Source organism: Carassius auratus, chromosome 2 (assembly GCF_003368295.1).
Source record: "Carassius auratus strain Wakin chromosome 2, ASM336829v1, whole genome shotgun sequence".
NCBI classification, from domain to species: domain Eukaryota; kingdom Metazoa; phylum Chordata; class Actinopteri; order Cypriniformes; family Cyprinidae; genus Carassius; species Carassius auratus.
The window spans coordinates 15,885,262-15,901,475 of NC_039244.1; the positions used below are offsets into that span (position 1 = coordinate 15,885,262).

Here is a 16,214-nt window from a genome sequence, read left to right on the forward strand (position 1 = left end):
ACAGCGCCTCTATGCGGATAGATATTTCAGTTTACGTGTGAGTGAAGGAGAGCACTGCTCCTCTGTCAATACACGGTGAGTACGTTATTATCAATCGACAGCTCATAAAATACTTCAGACAGTTGAGTTGACTAAAAAGTATTAACAGGGCCACATGTAGAAGATTCTTCGTAATGTAGCTGACCAGTGTTTTGATTATTAATCCTAAGCGTTAGCCTGTTAGCGTACTAGTATTAAATATCAGCGGGCAATAAAACAATAGTAGGGGTTTGATTTTAGTACACGTCTGTCCGTACGGGTTGGACAAATAACAACGAAGACAGTAAAACATCCGTTTATCTAGAAACTGAAATGTATTTGAGTAGACTTAACGTTAGCTGACTAGCTTCGTGTGAGTTGTTATGGTTTCACTTTCCAATTCAAAAGACAGCTAGCGTAATAGCTCATGTGGATTTAGTGTAAAAGCATCTCAATACAGGTTATTTAAATGATGTGACATTCATGTATGCAAAATATTAACAATGACTGCAAATAAACGATAAAATGACTCTGTATGTTTGACAAGATGATCAACAAATGTGTTGTTGACTCTTGTTTATGCTTCAAACATAATAAACCAGTAAGCCACCATTTCTAATGCCACTAAACTTGAACTATAAACCCAACTACAGTGTAATTAGTTTGTTTTCTGATGCATAAGAAACAATGAATAATTCAGGCCCTGCGTGTTTTAAACCTAAAGCTTTGATGACTCTCTTTCAGCTATGGCCTCTCTCAGTGATCAGCTGGAGGAGCTGAGGGTGAATGTGGAAGTCAGCTTGTCTACTCCAGGTTCTGCCCAGGAGATGAGGGCAGGGGTGACAGCCATGGCCAACATCCCCCTCCCACCCTCCAGCAAATACCGCTACATCGCTGCTGAAAGCATGTTGACGGAGAACAGTAATGGAAATAATAAGAAGGAGGTGAGAGCTGGTGTAATGATTCATTTTCCTCTGCAATCCAAAGAGTGTATGATTATATATACAGCAGGAAGCAAAATTTTTACTTTTTAACCATTTGCATGTAGTGAATGCATACAAGGCTATGACCATGTCTTGAAGATTGGGGGATAAAGGTGGGTAGTAGTAGTAGTCCTTTAAATAAAAACGATTTAAAGGTTTTAAAGGAATAAAGAAAAAAAAACACATAAAATAACTATCCATTATTGAAATCAAAATATTTAAAAATACTATTTTATTTTTAAATACACACACATTTACTCTTTGTAATATGTTAAAAATGGCATATTACATATTTATGGCATATTAATGTTTCTTGTACTCCATTGTGAACTACAGTAATCACTTATATGGTGAAAAAAAAAAAAAAAACAGTAGTTTGCATTAATGGATATGGTTTTTAGTTGTTTAACATCTCTGTCATAGAACAGTTATCAAAAAGTTTAGCTACTCTTATATCCTACTTTGCACTTTCTCTGTTAAACATGAAGTGTCATGAAAATATATCTTATACACAATTTGTCCATATCCGATTATTTGGGGGGAACTGTCTTTGGTGGTTATGGGCCTGACTGTATAAATTGGGAATGTATGGGTTTATATTGGCCATGTGAATGATTGACATTAAGCGCATAATAATACATAGCTCTGGGTAATCTGTCACAGTTTCCTCTCGTGTTTCACAAGAATTTGTTCTCTTTCCACTCATTTATATGACTTCCTAGTTCATTTTTACCAACTGTTGTTGTTTCTGGGTTGTAATGTATTCTTGTATGACTATTCTGTTGTTCATTAATTTCTTCTGATCTTTTTAGTCCCTCAGCCTCCTGCAGAAGCTTTCCACCGCTCTTAACATCTTGGAGAAGTATGGCTCCAATCTTACCAACCCCAACAGGCCGAAGTACTGGCGTACAGTAAAGTACAACAATCCTGTCTTCAGGACAACTGTAGATTCTATTCAGGTGTGTGGTGGATGAGATTATGAGGCTTTTTGTATGAACCATACAAATTTCTGTGGTTACTATTGTTTATCTTCCTCTTTCAGGGTGGCAGAGCAGTACTCAACCTTTATGGCTACACCGATCAGCAGCAAGATGGCTTGAGCTTTCCTGATGATGTTGTCCAGCCAGATGTTGGGAAGGTGGCATCAGTGACTCTTGAGGTCATGTGTCTCCGTATGGAGCTGGACATGCTAATCAAGGTCTGAGGCTGTCAAGTGTAAGCACTTAGTGGGTTTATCACAAAATCACAAATAACCATTCAGCTCACATAGAGTCTTTCTCTTTTCTGTAGGGTACCCATCCTTATCCAGAGTTTTTTGAAAGACTTATTCCGTCCCTCAGAGTGCTGGTACAGTTTTTTTTTTTTCCCATTCTGCACTTATTTAAATTTGTCGGATCATTTATATGGTTACAATAACTTGTCCATGCACTTTTTTCAACATCAAAATAGTAGGTTAAAAGTGATATATACACTACCACTCAAAAGTCACTTATTTATTATATACTTTTTAATAGAAATTAATACTTTTGTTCAGCAAGGGTACATTAAATTGATCAAAAGTGACAGCAAGGACATTTATAATGTTACAAAAGAAACAACGGAAATTATAAATAAATAAAAATGTTGGAATCGCCACAAAAATATTAAGCAACACAACTGTTTTCTGTTTCTTGAGCTCAAAATCATTATATTAGAATAATTTCTGAAGGATCATGTGACCCTGAAGACTTGAGTAATGGCTTCTCAAAAAAAATCAGCTTTGCTATCACATGAATCAATTAAATTTAAATTATTTTTTTTAAATGCATTAAAACAGAAAACACTTATTTAATAAATATTAACAATATTTACAAAATTAGTTTCTGCTGTATTTTTGATAAATGCAGCCATGGTGAACATAAGACTTCTTAACAGCCTAAAACTTTTGAATGGTGGTGTTTGTATAAGGGAAAGTGCTTTTGTTAGAGTTGTTTCCTTTTTTGCAAGTTATGTTAATACTGTGGCCTCCATATAATGTCTATACAGGATGAGGGAATCAGCACAGATGCAGTTACCTTCTCTCCTAGTGAAAGTCCATGGGAAAAACAAACTCCCTCGCCTGCATTGACTCCTCTTGAGCCTAAATCTCCATTCAGTCCAGCCCACTCTCTCTCTTCTCAAGTGCCCTCTAATCAAACAGGTAAGCATGTCACAATTACCAACCCTGGCTTTCCTTTTAAAGAATAGATTTAATTTTGAGTGTCCGCTTTCATCATTTCTATTCTATTCCGTGGAACTGCTCTGCAGAGATCTGCACCATATGTGGTATATTTCCGGTGTCTGCTCACTGTCCCACCTGTACTCAGCGGCTGTGCTTAGAATGTGACAGGCTTTATCACTCCCATTCAGGGCGTTCCACGCACATTAGGATTCCTGTGACTTCCTCAAAAGCCACAAAACGGCTCAGGTTAGCACTGTTACTCTGGAAGGTTGAGAGAACATATTTGTGTAGAGGATTTTGTTGAACACCTCTGTATGTCGCCATTTCTTTTTTTTCCTTAGCTCATCGCTGTCAACATGGCAGTGTTCATACTGCACTACAGTAAATACGGTTCAACAGGTTTTGTGTGAAACCTGTGATCGACCCCGCTTGTCCTCTGCTGCGCCATCTCTACAGGAAGAGCCATCTCAGCCCTCTACAATATCTGGTTAGTCTGTGCATCCTTCTTTTTTTTTTCAGTTTACTTTCACTTTTTCCCCATTAAATAGGCCATCAGTGATGTTTGACCTTTTGATATGTCAAGCTGATAATTCGACATGACATAAACATCTGAAATCAGTTTTTTTATTTTTTTTCCCCATCACTTCCTTCTATCAGAATGGCAATGTAAAAGCTGCACTGTGGTGAATGCAGGCAGCAGCATTCTGTGCGAGGTGTGTGAGCGCCCTCGTCTTGCCACCAGACCCCCTGTCACACCCTCACGTCCGACCCCCTCCTCTGCAGGACTCATGGACAGCCAGGTGCCATTATCTACTACATACCATATGCAGTTTTCTTACAGATTACAGGTTTTTTGTTTACATATATAGGTGAAGTGTATAATTTATGTACCAATAAGTCAAATCAAGCTATAGCGCTTCATACAATACAGTTTTCAGAGCATTTTCACGGTAACACATGGCTAAATAACAGAAGCTAACTTATTTAAATACAAAACAAATTCAAATTCTGCCGTAAAGCAGCTCTAGAAAATAAATGGTGTAATTGTTTAGTTCCAGTCAGTTCAGTGTTGATTCAGTTCAATTCATTAAGTGTAAAGTTAATTAATTATGAAATGAGTTCTACAGAAGGCAACATTGTTATTCATCTCAAGTCAGTTCAATGTTGATTCAGTTTAATTCAATAACGGTGTTAATATTGCAAAAAATCATAAATTGTTAAAGTAATTTGATTCAGATATAAGCTGCTCTATGAAAAACAATAGTATCATAATCCAGCTCAATTCGAATTCAGTTTTGTTCTCATCTGATAGTGTCTGTTCATTCAGTTATATTGTCTATTCGAATGCACTATGTTGCAAAAAGTAATGTAAAGATTCCCTACATTCTCTACTGTTTATCAGGAAGTTCTGATGTATAAACTTCTAATGAGCCAGTGTTATTTTGGTGTGCTAAATAAAGATCACAGTTCTTTTTGGTGCTGCTGCTGGTGGGTGTAATAGATAATCTATTTAACACCGATTAACTGAAGAGAATTGTCATTGCAAATGAAATGAGTCTCATACTGAGTTTTATCCTGAATGCAGGTTCCTGTTTTGACTTCTCCTATTTTCCTTGTCATTTAGTGGGTTTGCCAGTTTTGTACGTATGTCAACCACACACTATCACCTGTATGCGAAATGTGTTGTCTGTCGAGGTCAGAGCCTGCTCTGTCACTCCCTAAGCCCCTCCCACTCTCACCAGTCAAGGACATCACACCGCTTCCAGCGCCACCTAAAGTCATTCCCACTGAGGACCCTGATTTCAAAAGGCAAAGACTGATGAGGGAGGAAGGGCTTAAACTTATTCAGATCATTCGTGTAAGTTTGATCGTTTTTGTTGTTGTAGCCTGCGCATCATCCTCAGAAGTTTACAAGTATCCTCATTGCCTCTGTCCTTTTCTCAGGAGGGAGAGAAGAAAGGAGTGAGCCCAGAGGAGGTTTACACCAGCATGTGTGTGTCAGGAAACAGTAATGTAACACCGTATGATTGGCTGAAAGCCGAGCTACCTCATGTGCTTGATGAGATCTGTGTGATGGCGGCATCCTGTCAGCAAGAACCCAACACACAATCAAACTGTTTAGGGGGGGACAATGGCCAGGATGGACAAAAGAGCAATGCAGTGCCCCTGTCCAGAGCAGAAGCTAAACGGGCCTGGCTGGCAGCAGGGGGCGACAATGAGAAGGCTGTCAGACAGGCTCTCAGAGCCCGAAGAGTTAAAGTGAGTAAAGACTATTCTTGTGCATCCAAACACCATAATACTGATACTCATACTGATTAAACATCTATGGCTATTATATGGGGAATTTCATCTGTTTTTCTAGACTTTTCAGAATATTTAGTGATGTAACTTTAAATGCTAACATTAAAATTGAAGGGATGGCAGTAGGAAAGAAAGCTTAATTTGGAGAAGCTGTATGTCAAGCTGTGTTTTGATACTATTTTAGGCAACAACTTTTATTAACATTTACAACAGGATAAGAATATATAACGCTTAACAGATCCGTTTTCTATATGTACAGGTACATATTTCAAGTTCAAGTTCATTTTATTTATATTGCACATTTTATAACAGCCACTGACTGACCAAAGTGCTTTACAGAACTACAAGATTAAAACAATAATACCATGACACAAAATTCTAATAATAACATTGTTAAATGTCATTTTTAAAATAATTGTTATAATGTTGCCTAGTCACAGTTTTTAGTGTTTTATTTTTTATATATTTAAATTAAATAATATTGAGTATTAATGTTGTCCGTAACATGAAAATAATTATTGGCTTATCAGTATCATTCCTGGTAAATATGACATTTTGGCTCTTTTTGTTTGTTAGGTAAAAGAGCTTGGCTCTCTGGGCTTTAATGATGTGACCCGCTGTGAAGAAGCCCTGCGGCAGAGTGGAGGGGATGTGAGGGGGGCTCTTGCTCTGCTGCAGCGCCCTTTACTGGAGCCATTTCATCAGCGCATGTGGAGTGACGAACCAGAGCCCCCCATTGACATCAACCATCCTGATAAACAGGTGACTGGCCTTTTACCTTAATGGAGCTTCACTGAGACACTGCATTCCTTTCTCACCATTAGATGTACAAAACAGTTTTTTGTGAAAACTTAGTCTGTATCATTTTTTGTGTGATATATATATATTGTGTTCAGCATGTTTGCCGTAGGCTGCTAGCAATGTTTGACCTGCCCAGCTGGGGGCGCTGTGAGCTGGTTCTGTCTTTGCTGCGGGACCCCACAGCCACATACACACTGGAGGATGTGGTTCAGGCAGTGCGTGAATCACCTGACCGGGACTTCATTCGCCGTGTGCTGAATAAGGAATGCCCCATCTGCCTGTCAGTTTTTCCCCACAGCAAGGTACTTTGCATCAGCTCCTTCTTTGTGATTGACTCCAAATCTTACACTTTTGACATCAGAATGCCCTTACTTTTAGGCATATGAACTGTTAAAGGGGAAGTTCACCTAAAAATCATCATCAAGTCATTTACTCACCATTATTTTGTCAATTACTTCAGTGGAATGCAAAAAGAAAACATTTTGAAAAATGACTACTAGTCATACTGTCCCACTGGGTCCAGTTCACAAACGATCTCTACATGGAAAAATGCTACATTACATTTTTTGGGGGGTAATGAATGTGTTTGAAAGTACATTAAATCAGGGCTATTTTTTGGTGTTTTTCTGTCTGTCTTAGATGCGGTCTCTGACATCGTGCCAGTGTTCCGTGTGCTGTGGATGTTTCAAGCAGCATTTCACCATAGCGGTGAGGGACAAGCACATCAGAGACATGGTGTGTCCTGTCTGCACAGAGCCTGACATCAACAACCCTGAGCACCTGAATAGCTACTTCTCCACTCTGGACATACAGGTACTGCTAGAGAGAAAAAAAATAAAGAGGATCAGTGCAATACTGGGACTTGAAACAGCAGCAATATAGCTGGGCTTCAAGCTACTCACTGTGATGTATGAAACCATCTTTTGTGCGTTTGTGTCTGTCTCTATGTGTGTGTGTGACTGCCCAGCTCAGGGATTGTCTTGAGCCGGATGTGTACGATCTTTTCCACAAGAAGCTGACTGAGCAGGCTCTCATCAAGGACCCAAAGTTCCTGTGGTGCAGCCATGTGAGTGACACTGCCTCCCTGCACTTTTCACTTCTTCTCATAGATAGCTCTCTTGCTCAATCTGCTTTAGTCTCATTCAAGCATAATTTAGTGATCTGAAAAGAGGTGCACAATGTGATCTCATGCATCTCTTTCACTCTCTCCTCATTTCCACAGTGCTCATATGGCTTCATCTATGACGGTGATCAACTCAAGGTCACCTGTATGCAGTGCAGGAAAAGCTTCTGTGCGCAGTGCAAAAAACCGGCAAGTGTTTTCAGAAAGCAAGAAACGGAAATACAGGAACCTCACATGAACACAAGACTTGAATTTCAGTGTTGGGGAGTAACTAAAAGTAGCAGCACTATCAATTCACCTGTGTTTTTCAGTAGAGTCAGTAGCTTCAAAAGAGTGTCACATAATGCAATAACACATTATGTTTACCAACAAGTCCAAAACAAACTCTCATATGTATGTCTAGTGACAAAAAAACTGAATGAATATTTAATCGAATGATGGTAGTTAATGTCTTACTCTTTCTCTGTCTGTCTCTGTTTGCAGTGGGAGCCGCAGCACATGGGGCTCTCGTGCGAGCAGTTCCAGTTGTGGAAGCGAGAGAATGACCCCGAGTACCAGAGGCAGGGCTTGGCAGGATACCTGCGTGACAATGGGATCAGTGAGTCACCTTTTGATTTGCTCTAGAAGCCTGTCGGATCTGTCCTTTCACTCTTCTAATCCAAATATACTCGCAGCAAACAGTATTGCTGCCATCTCTGCCCCTGCCCCACTCTGACAGCCAGAATGGATCTTATCCTTAAGGAACAAATTGCCTGCTTACACAGTCTGTTTTTGTTGTGTTTGGTCCAGTGGAGAAGGAAAACCAAATAAAATATTAATGCTGGGTATTTTTCCACAGGCATTTTCATTCTGACTTCACACCTCGTGAGAGAGTTACTGATTGCTCAATAGTTGTTTTTAGTGTAGCGTTTCACTTAAGACTTTTTCTCTCCCTCTCTTTTCTTCTGAATCCATTCATCTGGATTTCCTTTTATCTGTATATCCGTCATTCTGTCCATACATCTGAAGGTCCTTTTAATGATTCAGTATGCTGAAATATTAAATATGGAGTTCTATAGATGGAATTTCAAAGAGATATATTTATCAGTCTGCCTGTCCAACTCTATCTATACTGTATATCTGTCTGTAATACTGATTGGTATGTGGCATGTGTTAATTGTGACTAATCAAGATCTGAAATGTCAACAATAGAATGCTCTCGTAGCCTAAAATATGGTCATATAGCATTGTTCAGATCTAGTTCACCATACAACAATTCTAGGTTTGAATGAGGAGAATTAAGAATTCAACCACTGCATTTCAGGAACCGTTATATATATATATATATATATGTCGATTTAAACATTAAAGCATCCAAACACAAGATGCAGAAAAGCTGAACAGAGTAACTGGTCACTCGCACTGTGTTCGGAGCTCACGAGATCGAGAGCCGCGTATCACGGACAGCGACACTGAACCGAGCTCTCTTCTGCGAAGTTCTCCTCGAAGTCCCTCCTGCACCTGAACGAACAAATACAAACCGCAGTTTGAACAAAAAGGGATGAAAGAGCCCAATTCAGTACTCGCGGTGTTCTGGTGTTCAGGGCTCGCAGAGAAAGGCGTCTCAAAACACTTGAACATCGAATTTGCTTATTTTTTCTCTTGTGCCGACAAATACATACAAGCATGTCAAAATATCCACCTTGGAAATTATGCTCGAAAAAAACTGTCAGTTATTTCTGAAGTGAGAGTAAACAGTTGAAGAAAAATGGGATGTGTATTATATTGGATGTGTTCATGGTCTCTTAAAGTGACCGCGCCTAATTTAGCTACTTTAGAAAATGAAAATCACTCACTGCTCTTGACTGAATTACGTAGTTTTAACAGTCAAACCAAAAACTATTCAGACACCAGACATAATTTTTATATATATATACAGCGAAACTGTAATAATGTGAGAAATGTGTCTGAATAAATGTAGCTTTGATTGTATATTTCATTTTTACATTGAAGACTAACCAGTGCTATTTTACATGCAGTTATTTGGTTTCTGTACCTTGACACCTACAAACTTGAAAAAAAAATGTTAAAATTGTGTAAATAGCATAAATAAATAAAAATAAACGAACATACAAATTAAACAATTTCAGACAGGACCCACTGATACAACCTTCACCGGGTCCCCGCTGACCCCAGCTACGGCAATTCGAATGAGCCATTTTAATCTAGATTAATCTAGATTAATTTCAAGACCACTAATATATATATATATATATATATATATATATATATATATATATATATATATATATATATATATATATATATATATATATATATATATATATAAAATAAAGAACAACTCAATTTGATCTGTTACCTGTCAAGAAATGGGTATCAAGTGGTGCAATCAGTAAGCAATTACAAAAATGAAATCAATGATTTGTAAATAAATATATACTTGAATATATAATAAATATATAACGTTTATAATAAATGTATATTTAAATATGTAATGTAAATTTTAGGGCCGGGACTCGATTAAAAAAATTAATCTAATTAATTAGAGGCTTTGTAATTAACTAATCGAAATTAAACGCATTTTAATCGCATATAAATATTTGATCTGAGAACAGTGCGAAGTAATTTTTTTTCACATGGATTGATAGTATACCATTGAATAATGACTGAATACATAAGCTTAAGCAACAAAATATTGTTTATTTTTGTTCAACCAAGTCTAGCAGACCAGTGCAATTGTTGCCATTAAGTGTAGCAATAGCATATTTAGAAACAATTTAGAAATAGTACATTTCAGAAATTCAGGAAGCTTATAGGTGCTGGAACCTTCTGTAAAGTGTTTTTTAAGTAATACACAATACTGTCAATTACATTCAGAACATTGGAAACACTGACTATTAGAAAACATCTCTCTGTTGCTTCAGAGGCCATAACATACTAAGTCCAACTCTCAATAACCTTGGCCAAAACAATAAAGAGTTTAACATAAAAGCTGCAGTAGGGAACTTTTGTAAATATATATTTTTGACATATTTGTTAAACCTGTCATTATGTCCTGACAGTAGAATATGAGACAGATAATCTGTGAAAAAAATCAAGCTCCTCTGGCTCCTCCCAGTGGTCCTATTGCCATTTGCAGAAAGCCAGTTGCACCAAAAAATTAATACATAGTTCAACATAAAGTGTAAAGTCCACGCTAGCTGCTATATGTTTTGCGTTTAGGTGATACTTGAGGCTCGATGTGCTGCTGCGGTGATATCAAAGAGTATAGCTATTCTTTGGTGATATGCGAACGCTAGTTGGTGTTCCAGTATAATCGGTCCGCCGAAACTCATCCAGTGAGAAACGTTTCGCGGTGCAAAAATAAGTTATTAAAAAAGCGGGAATTTTTTTCTGTAACTAATTAATCTTAATTAACGCGTTATTTTTTGTGTAATTAATTAATCTCAATTAACGCGTTAAAGTCCCGGCCCTAGTAAATTTTAAATGTAGTTATTATTTATCTTCGTGACTCGTATTTTTTTCCTTTTAAAGCTAAAACCTATTTCTTTTATGCCATGTCTGTGTATTTGTCTGTTGACGGTTACAGGAAAAACCTGGATTTTATTTGATTTACCTGGATTTTCAATGTGATTTGATTGTCATGACAATAGACAAAGAGTCTGATTGATTATGTAAATTATGTTTCTTTTATTAAATGCAAAAAAATTCAACATTCACTGTATAGGCTAAAAAAAAACTGTCACACAGCCCGTTCTTTCTGTCATGTAATGCTTTTTTCTATATGTGTGTTTCTGTCTTGTAGCTTGCCCTAACTGCAGGTTCCAATATGCCCTGGCCAGGGGTGGATGTATGCACTTCAGTTGTTCCCAGTGCAGGTATCAGTTCTGCAGTGGATGCAACAACCCCTTCCACACAGTGAGTTTCTGTCTTGTCTTGTCTTGTCTTGTCTTGTCGTCTTAGGATTGTTTGTGCCTATTTGTAGCTCTATGTGCATTTTATACGGCACTGTACGTGACTGTGATATTCAGTTTGAAGCCAGCTATGGCTGGGCTATAAGTAGAAGCCTTCTCGGGAGCACTGTTTCCTCCCCCCTTTTATTCATCCTCTTTCCCTCACATCTTGCTCACTCCTTCTCTGGCAGACGTGTGCAGTGAACCAGTGTACTGTGACAGGTCTGCATGCCCATCACCCCAGAGACTGCCTCTTCTACCTCCGAGACTGGGAGCCTGCCAGGCTTCAGGCCTTACTGCAGGTACACACACACACACACACACACATACACTCGCTTTGACACAGGAACACACATTTCCTCCTAAACATTCACACGCACAGCACTTGTGTGCCAGATTTGGTGATGAAATATCACTTCTTATCTCCACTGATTTATTCCGGAGATTTGTTTGAACGTCATTTTTTTTTTCCTCAGAAAAAGGGGGTGAACTACAATACTGACACTGCACCAGGAGCACAGACTGGTACGTCTTTATTCGTAAGATTCGTAAGGTTTGTTCTAACAGCCTGTTCACAAAAAGAAAGATAACTATATTAGCGTCCACACCAGTGAACAATAATGTTCTGTGTTTTGTAAGCGCGTACTAAAGTTATGTTGTCTGTTGGCTGTTAAATGTTCTGAAAGTGATTCCACTGATATTGTTCCTTTGTGACGTTATCGTTATAGCTGTGGTGTGGACTTATCTACCCAGTACTTCTCTAATTTGTTTATCTGTCTATCTTTTCATCTAATTTGTCCGTCTCTGTCTTAAAGTCTAGATTGCTTCCAGTTTCACTCTTTATCTCAATTGCCCAGTGGAGCAAAATTGCTATTACTGTAATGAAAACCTAAAAGCTAGACATTGTAAAGCAAAACACTGTTTTCTGAATAAACAGCCATCCAATTATCGCTTCTCAGGCCGAGGCTATATTTGTACCATGAAATCGTAGTCAAACACACACATACACTTACTCCTTACAGCTTTATTTCACGCTCTCTTCCACTTCTCTGTCCTGAAAATATCTTTCTCAAAATCTCGACCTTTCCCCCAAATGCATCCTTGCTGTGGTGTTTTTGCGTCAGGTGTGTGTGGAGTGATCGAGCAGAAAGATGAAGGGCCTCGTCCGACTGATTCGCCGTGTGGGGCTCAAACTCAGCCAGCCCAGGCAGGACTCTGCGAGTGAGTGACATCACTGTTACCATGTTGACTGCTCCCTCTACTCTCTTAAAAATAAAGGATCTTTATTAGCATCTGTGGTTCCATGAAGAAACTTTTACATGCATGGAACCTTTCCATTCCACAGAAGGTTTTTCATAGTGGAAAAAACCAAAGACCATATAAAACATGGACGTAGCGTCCGTAACGTCACCCGTAGACTCCTAAAGAGCGTTTTTGAAGCTCAAAGTGTGCAGAGCGGGCCTTTGCCTTCTTGGCAGCGCGTCACCGCGTGACTCTCCTGGACAATCGAAAATGGGCCAAAGGCGGGAGCTTGTTGCTGAAGCCACACTCACCTAGCTCGATGGCAGTGTCAGCAGCGGCTATCCACCTGTCACTCAAGTGGCCATGCCCTTAATTATGCAGAACTTTAAGGCTTGATAAAATTTAAACGGATGAGTTATAAAAAAAAATCCACCTTCTCACAGTTGTCATTAAGGGCAAAATTAGCAATATAGTCCAAACTCATTTTTTGCACCAGGCTGTAAACATGTTTTTTTTTTTTCTGCTGTAAAGTTGGGCATTTTAAAATGGGGAGTCTATGGGACTGACTCCCTTTTGCAGCCAGCATTCAGCGGCCAGTCAATGAAATGCAGTTTTAGTCACTTGTTGGCTTCACGAGAGAGAGCTGGAGGTTGACGCTTGGGGAAAAACAAGAATTCTTAAGATTGTTAAAATGTTCATTTAATAACTGAAATTCTGTAACAACAATACACAAACATGTTGAAAAAAGACCATACTTTTAATTTTGCACTTGGTTACATAATTTTTGGCAGTACCTTCACCTCTATTAATGTGAATCATTTTTAAATCAGTCTTTCTTTGGAATAGGTAGGCAATAAATAAATTTCAACATTACTACCACTAAGCTTCTGACCGCTCTTTCAATCTTTAAGATCTACAAATTTGAGTTTAGAATAGTTTAGCACGATCACTAGTATATTATCTAATAGGCTGGACTGGAAGTGGACTAGTGAGCAAATATGTTACCTTGGGACTTGTAGCCGCAACAGATGTGGGATTCGAATTACTGACAACTCGTTTAGGCTGTTCAGAGTCAATTTTTTATTTTCGGAGACGATAACTATATTTATTGTGCACTTTAAGCTTTACAATTCTGCAGATCGTATACATTCACATACAGCTTTCATAGAGACCCATAGGTATCACTTTACAGTAAGACCTCTTTAGTTAACTATTAACATTCACAATGAGCAATAGCTACATTTGCTACAGAAGTTATTAATCTTTGTTAAAAAAAAATACAAGTCTTCGTTTATGTAAGCTCATTAAATAATACAGTTGCACCTTTAGATTTGAACAACTTTATTAAATATTTGATTACCTAAGCTTAGTGAATGTTCAGATAAAATTTTCATTGGCAGTTTATGTTAACTAATGAATTAACTAATGTTAATAAATAAAGCCCTAATATAAAGTGTGAATTAACAATAATGAATCAAAACACTTTCAAACAATATCTAGGGCATGTTGTAGTCCAGATTAAACTGGGATTTTTATTTTTTTATAAATAGCCTTTGGCACTGTGGTGAACACCATAGTGAATCCACAAATCTGAATGGCTATGAAAATTATTTAAATATGTTTTAGAAAGTAGTGCAGCTGCTAGATTTATGGGATTTCCAGGGTAAGGACTTTATGCTTTCTGCAGTTTAGTGCCATCTGCTGTCAGAGAGTGAATGTGCTTTCATTCAGCGCATCTCTCACGCATTCCCCCATGTGGTTCTCTGGTTGCCTGCTTGTTTACATCAAAGCACACACACATCTTTCAAGAAGCATACAGCAAATTCGGAATAATTTGTAATATATAATTATTCACGGTATTTAGAAGTGCCCACGATAACAATATTGTGCATATTAATTACCGTGATATGTTACTTTACCGAATACTGTCAGATGTCTTGTCAGGCACAAAAATAACTGTATCAACTCTTTTTCAGCACTAATTCTTCACTGTTCACCTTTATTAAATCCTGACAGTACTAATTTAACGCCAAAAGATGGTTTGCACTGGCACAGGATGTTAGTAAATCTGGCCCAAAGACTCTAACAAATGTTTGAATACTTAGAATATGTCAACGCTTATATGAAGGATAGTATTTAATTTGACACAGTGTGAGTGAATATTGTAATCACATTTAAGTTTTGAACACCGTATGATCTAGTCTTGAACAGGATTAGTGAGACACTTATAAAAACATCAGTTGCAATGCAATGGCCGAAGAGCTCTGTTGACTTTATATTAAAAAAAAAAACACCTGTGTACTCAGCCAGACAAAATGACCCAAATTCCTTTTATGAAGTAAATAAAATAGTGCTATCATCTGTGTTTCAGGAAGCATTATCGAGAGTATCTGGTCAGCCTCATTAATGGGCATTCTATTGACCCCGCCCACCTTTACACTCTTGATGAGCTGACTGTGGCCTGCAGGAGATACCACGTGGATGTCAGACAGGGGGACGGAGAAGACGAGAGAGCATACTTTGCCAGACTGCTTAAGGTGGGCTGATAATATTCTTTTTTCGGTCAATAAGCATGACTTTTTTGGTACAGCTATCAAAAGCTTTCTCTACCTTTCACATCTGCAGAAACTCATGGATGACGTGCCTCTGGGTGACAAGGTCCTTCGCAAGAAATGAAAACTTTTTTTTACCATGAACATTTAACCTCTGGACTATTTTAAATATAGCTTCTTTATGCTATGAGCTGCAAGGCCGAAGGAATGTTAAACACAGTGCTTCCCTGCTCTCAGTGTGATGTAGTTTCACACATTTGCACAATGAACACACTGGTGAGTTTTCTTTTTTTAATCAAAAGTTTTGTGATTGGAAATTGTTCCTTTCAATCAAATTCGATTTTAATCAACTTCAGATAGCTGATCTAAAAAAACAAGAAACACTTTTTCTGTGAATGCATATACACATTTGATTTTATTTTGTCATTTTAAATTTAAGCATCAAAATTGTAAAACAACTGCATTTTAAATGGTTTTAATGGGTGAACCCTTCAGCTGATTCTTAACTGTTCATTAGCTCTACTTTAAGCTGTTCATTAGCAGAGTTTATTTAATCAGTTAATTACAAAACTAAATCTTCAGATTGATAGGTGTCAAATGTCTTACAAAGTTATAATGGCATGTTTTGAATGTGGGTCTATATGTAAATATATATATGTGTGTGTGTGTGAGTGTGTGTGTGTGTATATATATATATATATATATATATATATATATATATATATATATATATATATATATATATATATATATATATGATTAAACATAATTTATAAAATGATGAATTTAGTGACTGTGTTTCAAAGAGAGCAAAATAGTCAATAACTCCTAAAAAGATGAAGCAGTAAAACCACCAGTCATGCTGACATCATTCGATCAACATCTCAAAGACGTTCTTTATTACTTTTCCGTCCAGTCACATCAAAGTTGTCTCTGAGATCATAGCCCTTAACATTTTTGCTCATCTCTGTATAAGTCATAAAGCCATTTACAGTGGGGTTGTAGTCAGGGAAACCACTGATCAGTTGCTGTTTTTTGTCA

At 37.7% G+C, this 16,214-nt stretch overlaps 1 protein-coding gene across 2 annotated transcripts; it reads left to right on the forward strand.

Moving 5' to 3' along the window:
- Positions 1 to 29: 29 nt before the first annotated feature.
- LOC113117593 (E3 ubiquitin-protein ligase RNF31-like) lies at positions 30 to 15,825 on the forward strand. Of its 2 annotated transcripts, XM_026286377.1 has the most exons (23): positions 30 to 75; positions 763 to 962; positions 1,814 to 1,960; positions 2,044 to 2,199; positions 2,292 to 2,348; positions 3,027 to 3,180; positions 3,288 to 3,447; positions 3,543 to 3,688; positions 3,859 to 4,001; positions 4,826 to 5,059; positions 5,146 to 5,460; positions 6,079 to 6,264; positions 6,399 to 6,605; positions 6,943 to 7,116; positions 7,271 to 7,369; positions 7,526 to 7,615; positions 7,910 to 8,024; positions 11,232 to 11,344; positions 11,571 to 11,681; positions 11,856 to 11,904; positions 12,504 to 12,600; positions 14,993 to 15,158; positions 15,247 to 15,825. In XM_026286377.1, the coding sequence occupies exons 2-23, from the start codon at positions 765 to 767 to the stop codon at positions 15,295 to 15,297; spliced, it is 3,168 nt and encodes a 1,055-aa protein (XP_026142162.1). In that variant the 5' UTR covers positions 30 to 75; positions 763 to 764; the 3' UTR covers positions 15,298 to 15,825. The 2 variants fall into 2 exon arrangements, with proteins under 2 accessions (XP_026142162.1, XP_026142171.1); XM_026286386.1 differs by lacking the exon at positions 30 to 75 and having other exon boundaries at positions 765 to 962; positions 3,390 to 3,447.
- The last annotated feature ends 389 nt before the right edge of the window (positions 15,826 to 16,214 follow it).

Coding starts and splice junctions, on each gene's coding strand:
- LOC113117593 (XM_026286377.1), top strand. CDS start 765: ATGGCCTCTCTCAGTGATCAGCTGGAGGAGCTGAGGGTGAATGTGGAA. Junction 5,060..5,145: donor AACTTATTCAGATCATTCGT/GTAAGTTTGATC, acceptor TCCTTTTCTCAG/GAGGGAGAGAAGAAAGGAGT. Junction 12,601..14,992: donor GCCCAGGCAGGACTCTGCGA/GTGAGTGACATC, acceptor TCTGTGTTTCAG/GAAGCATTATCGAGAGTATC.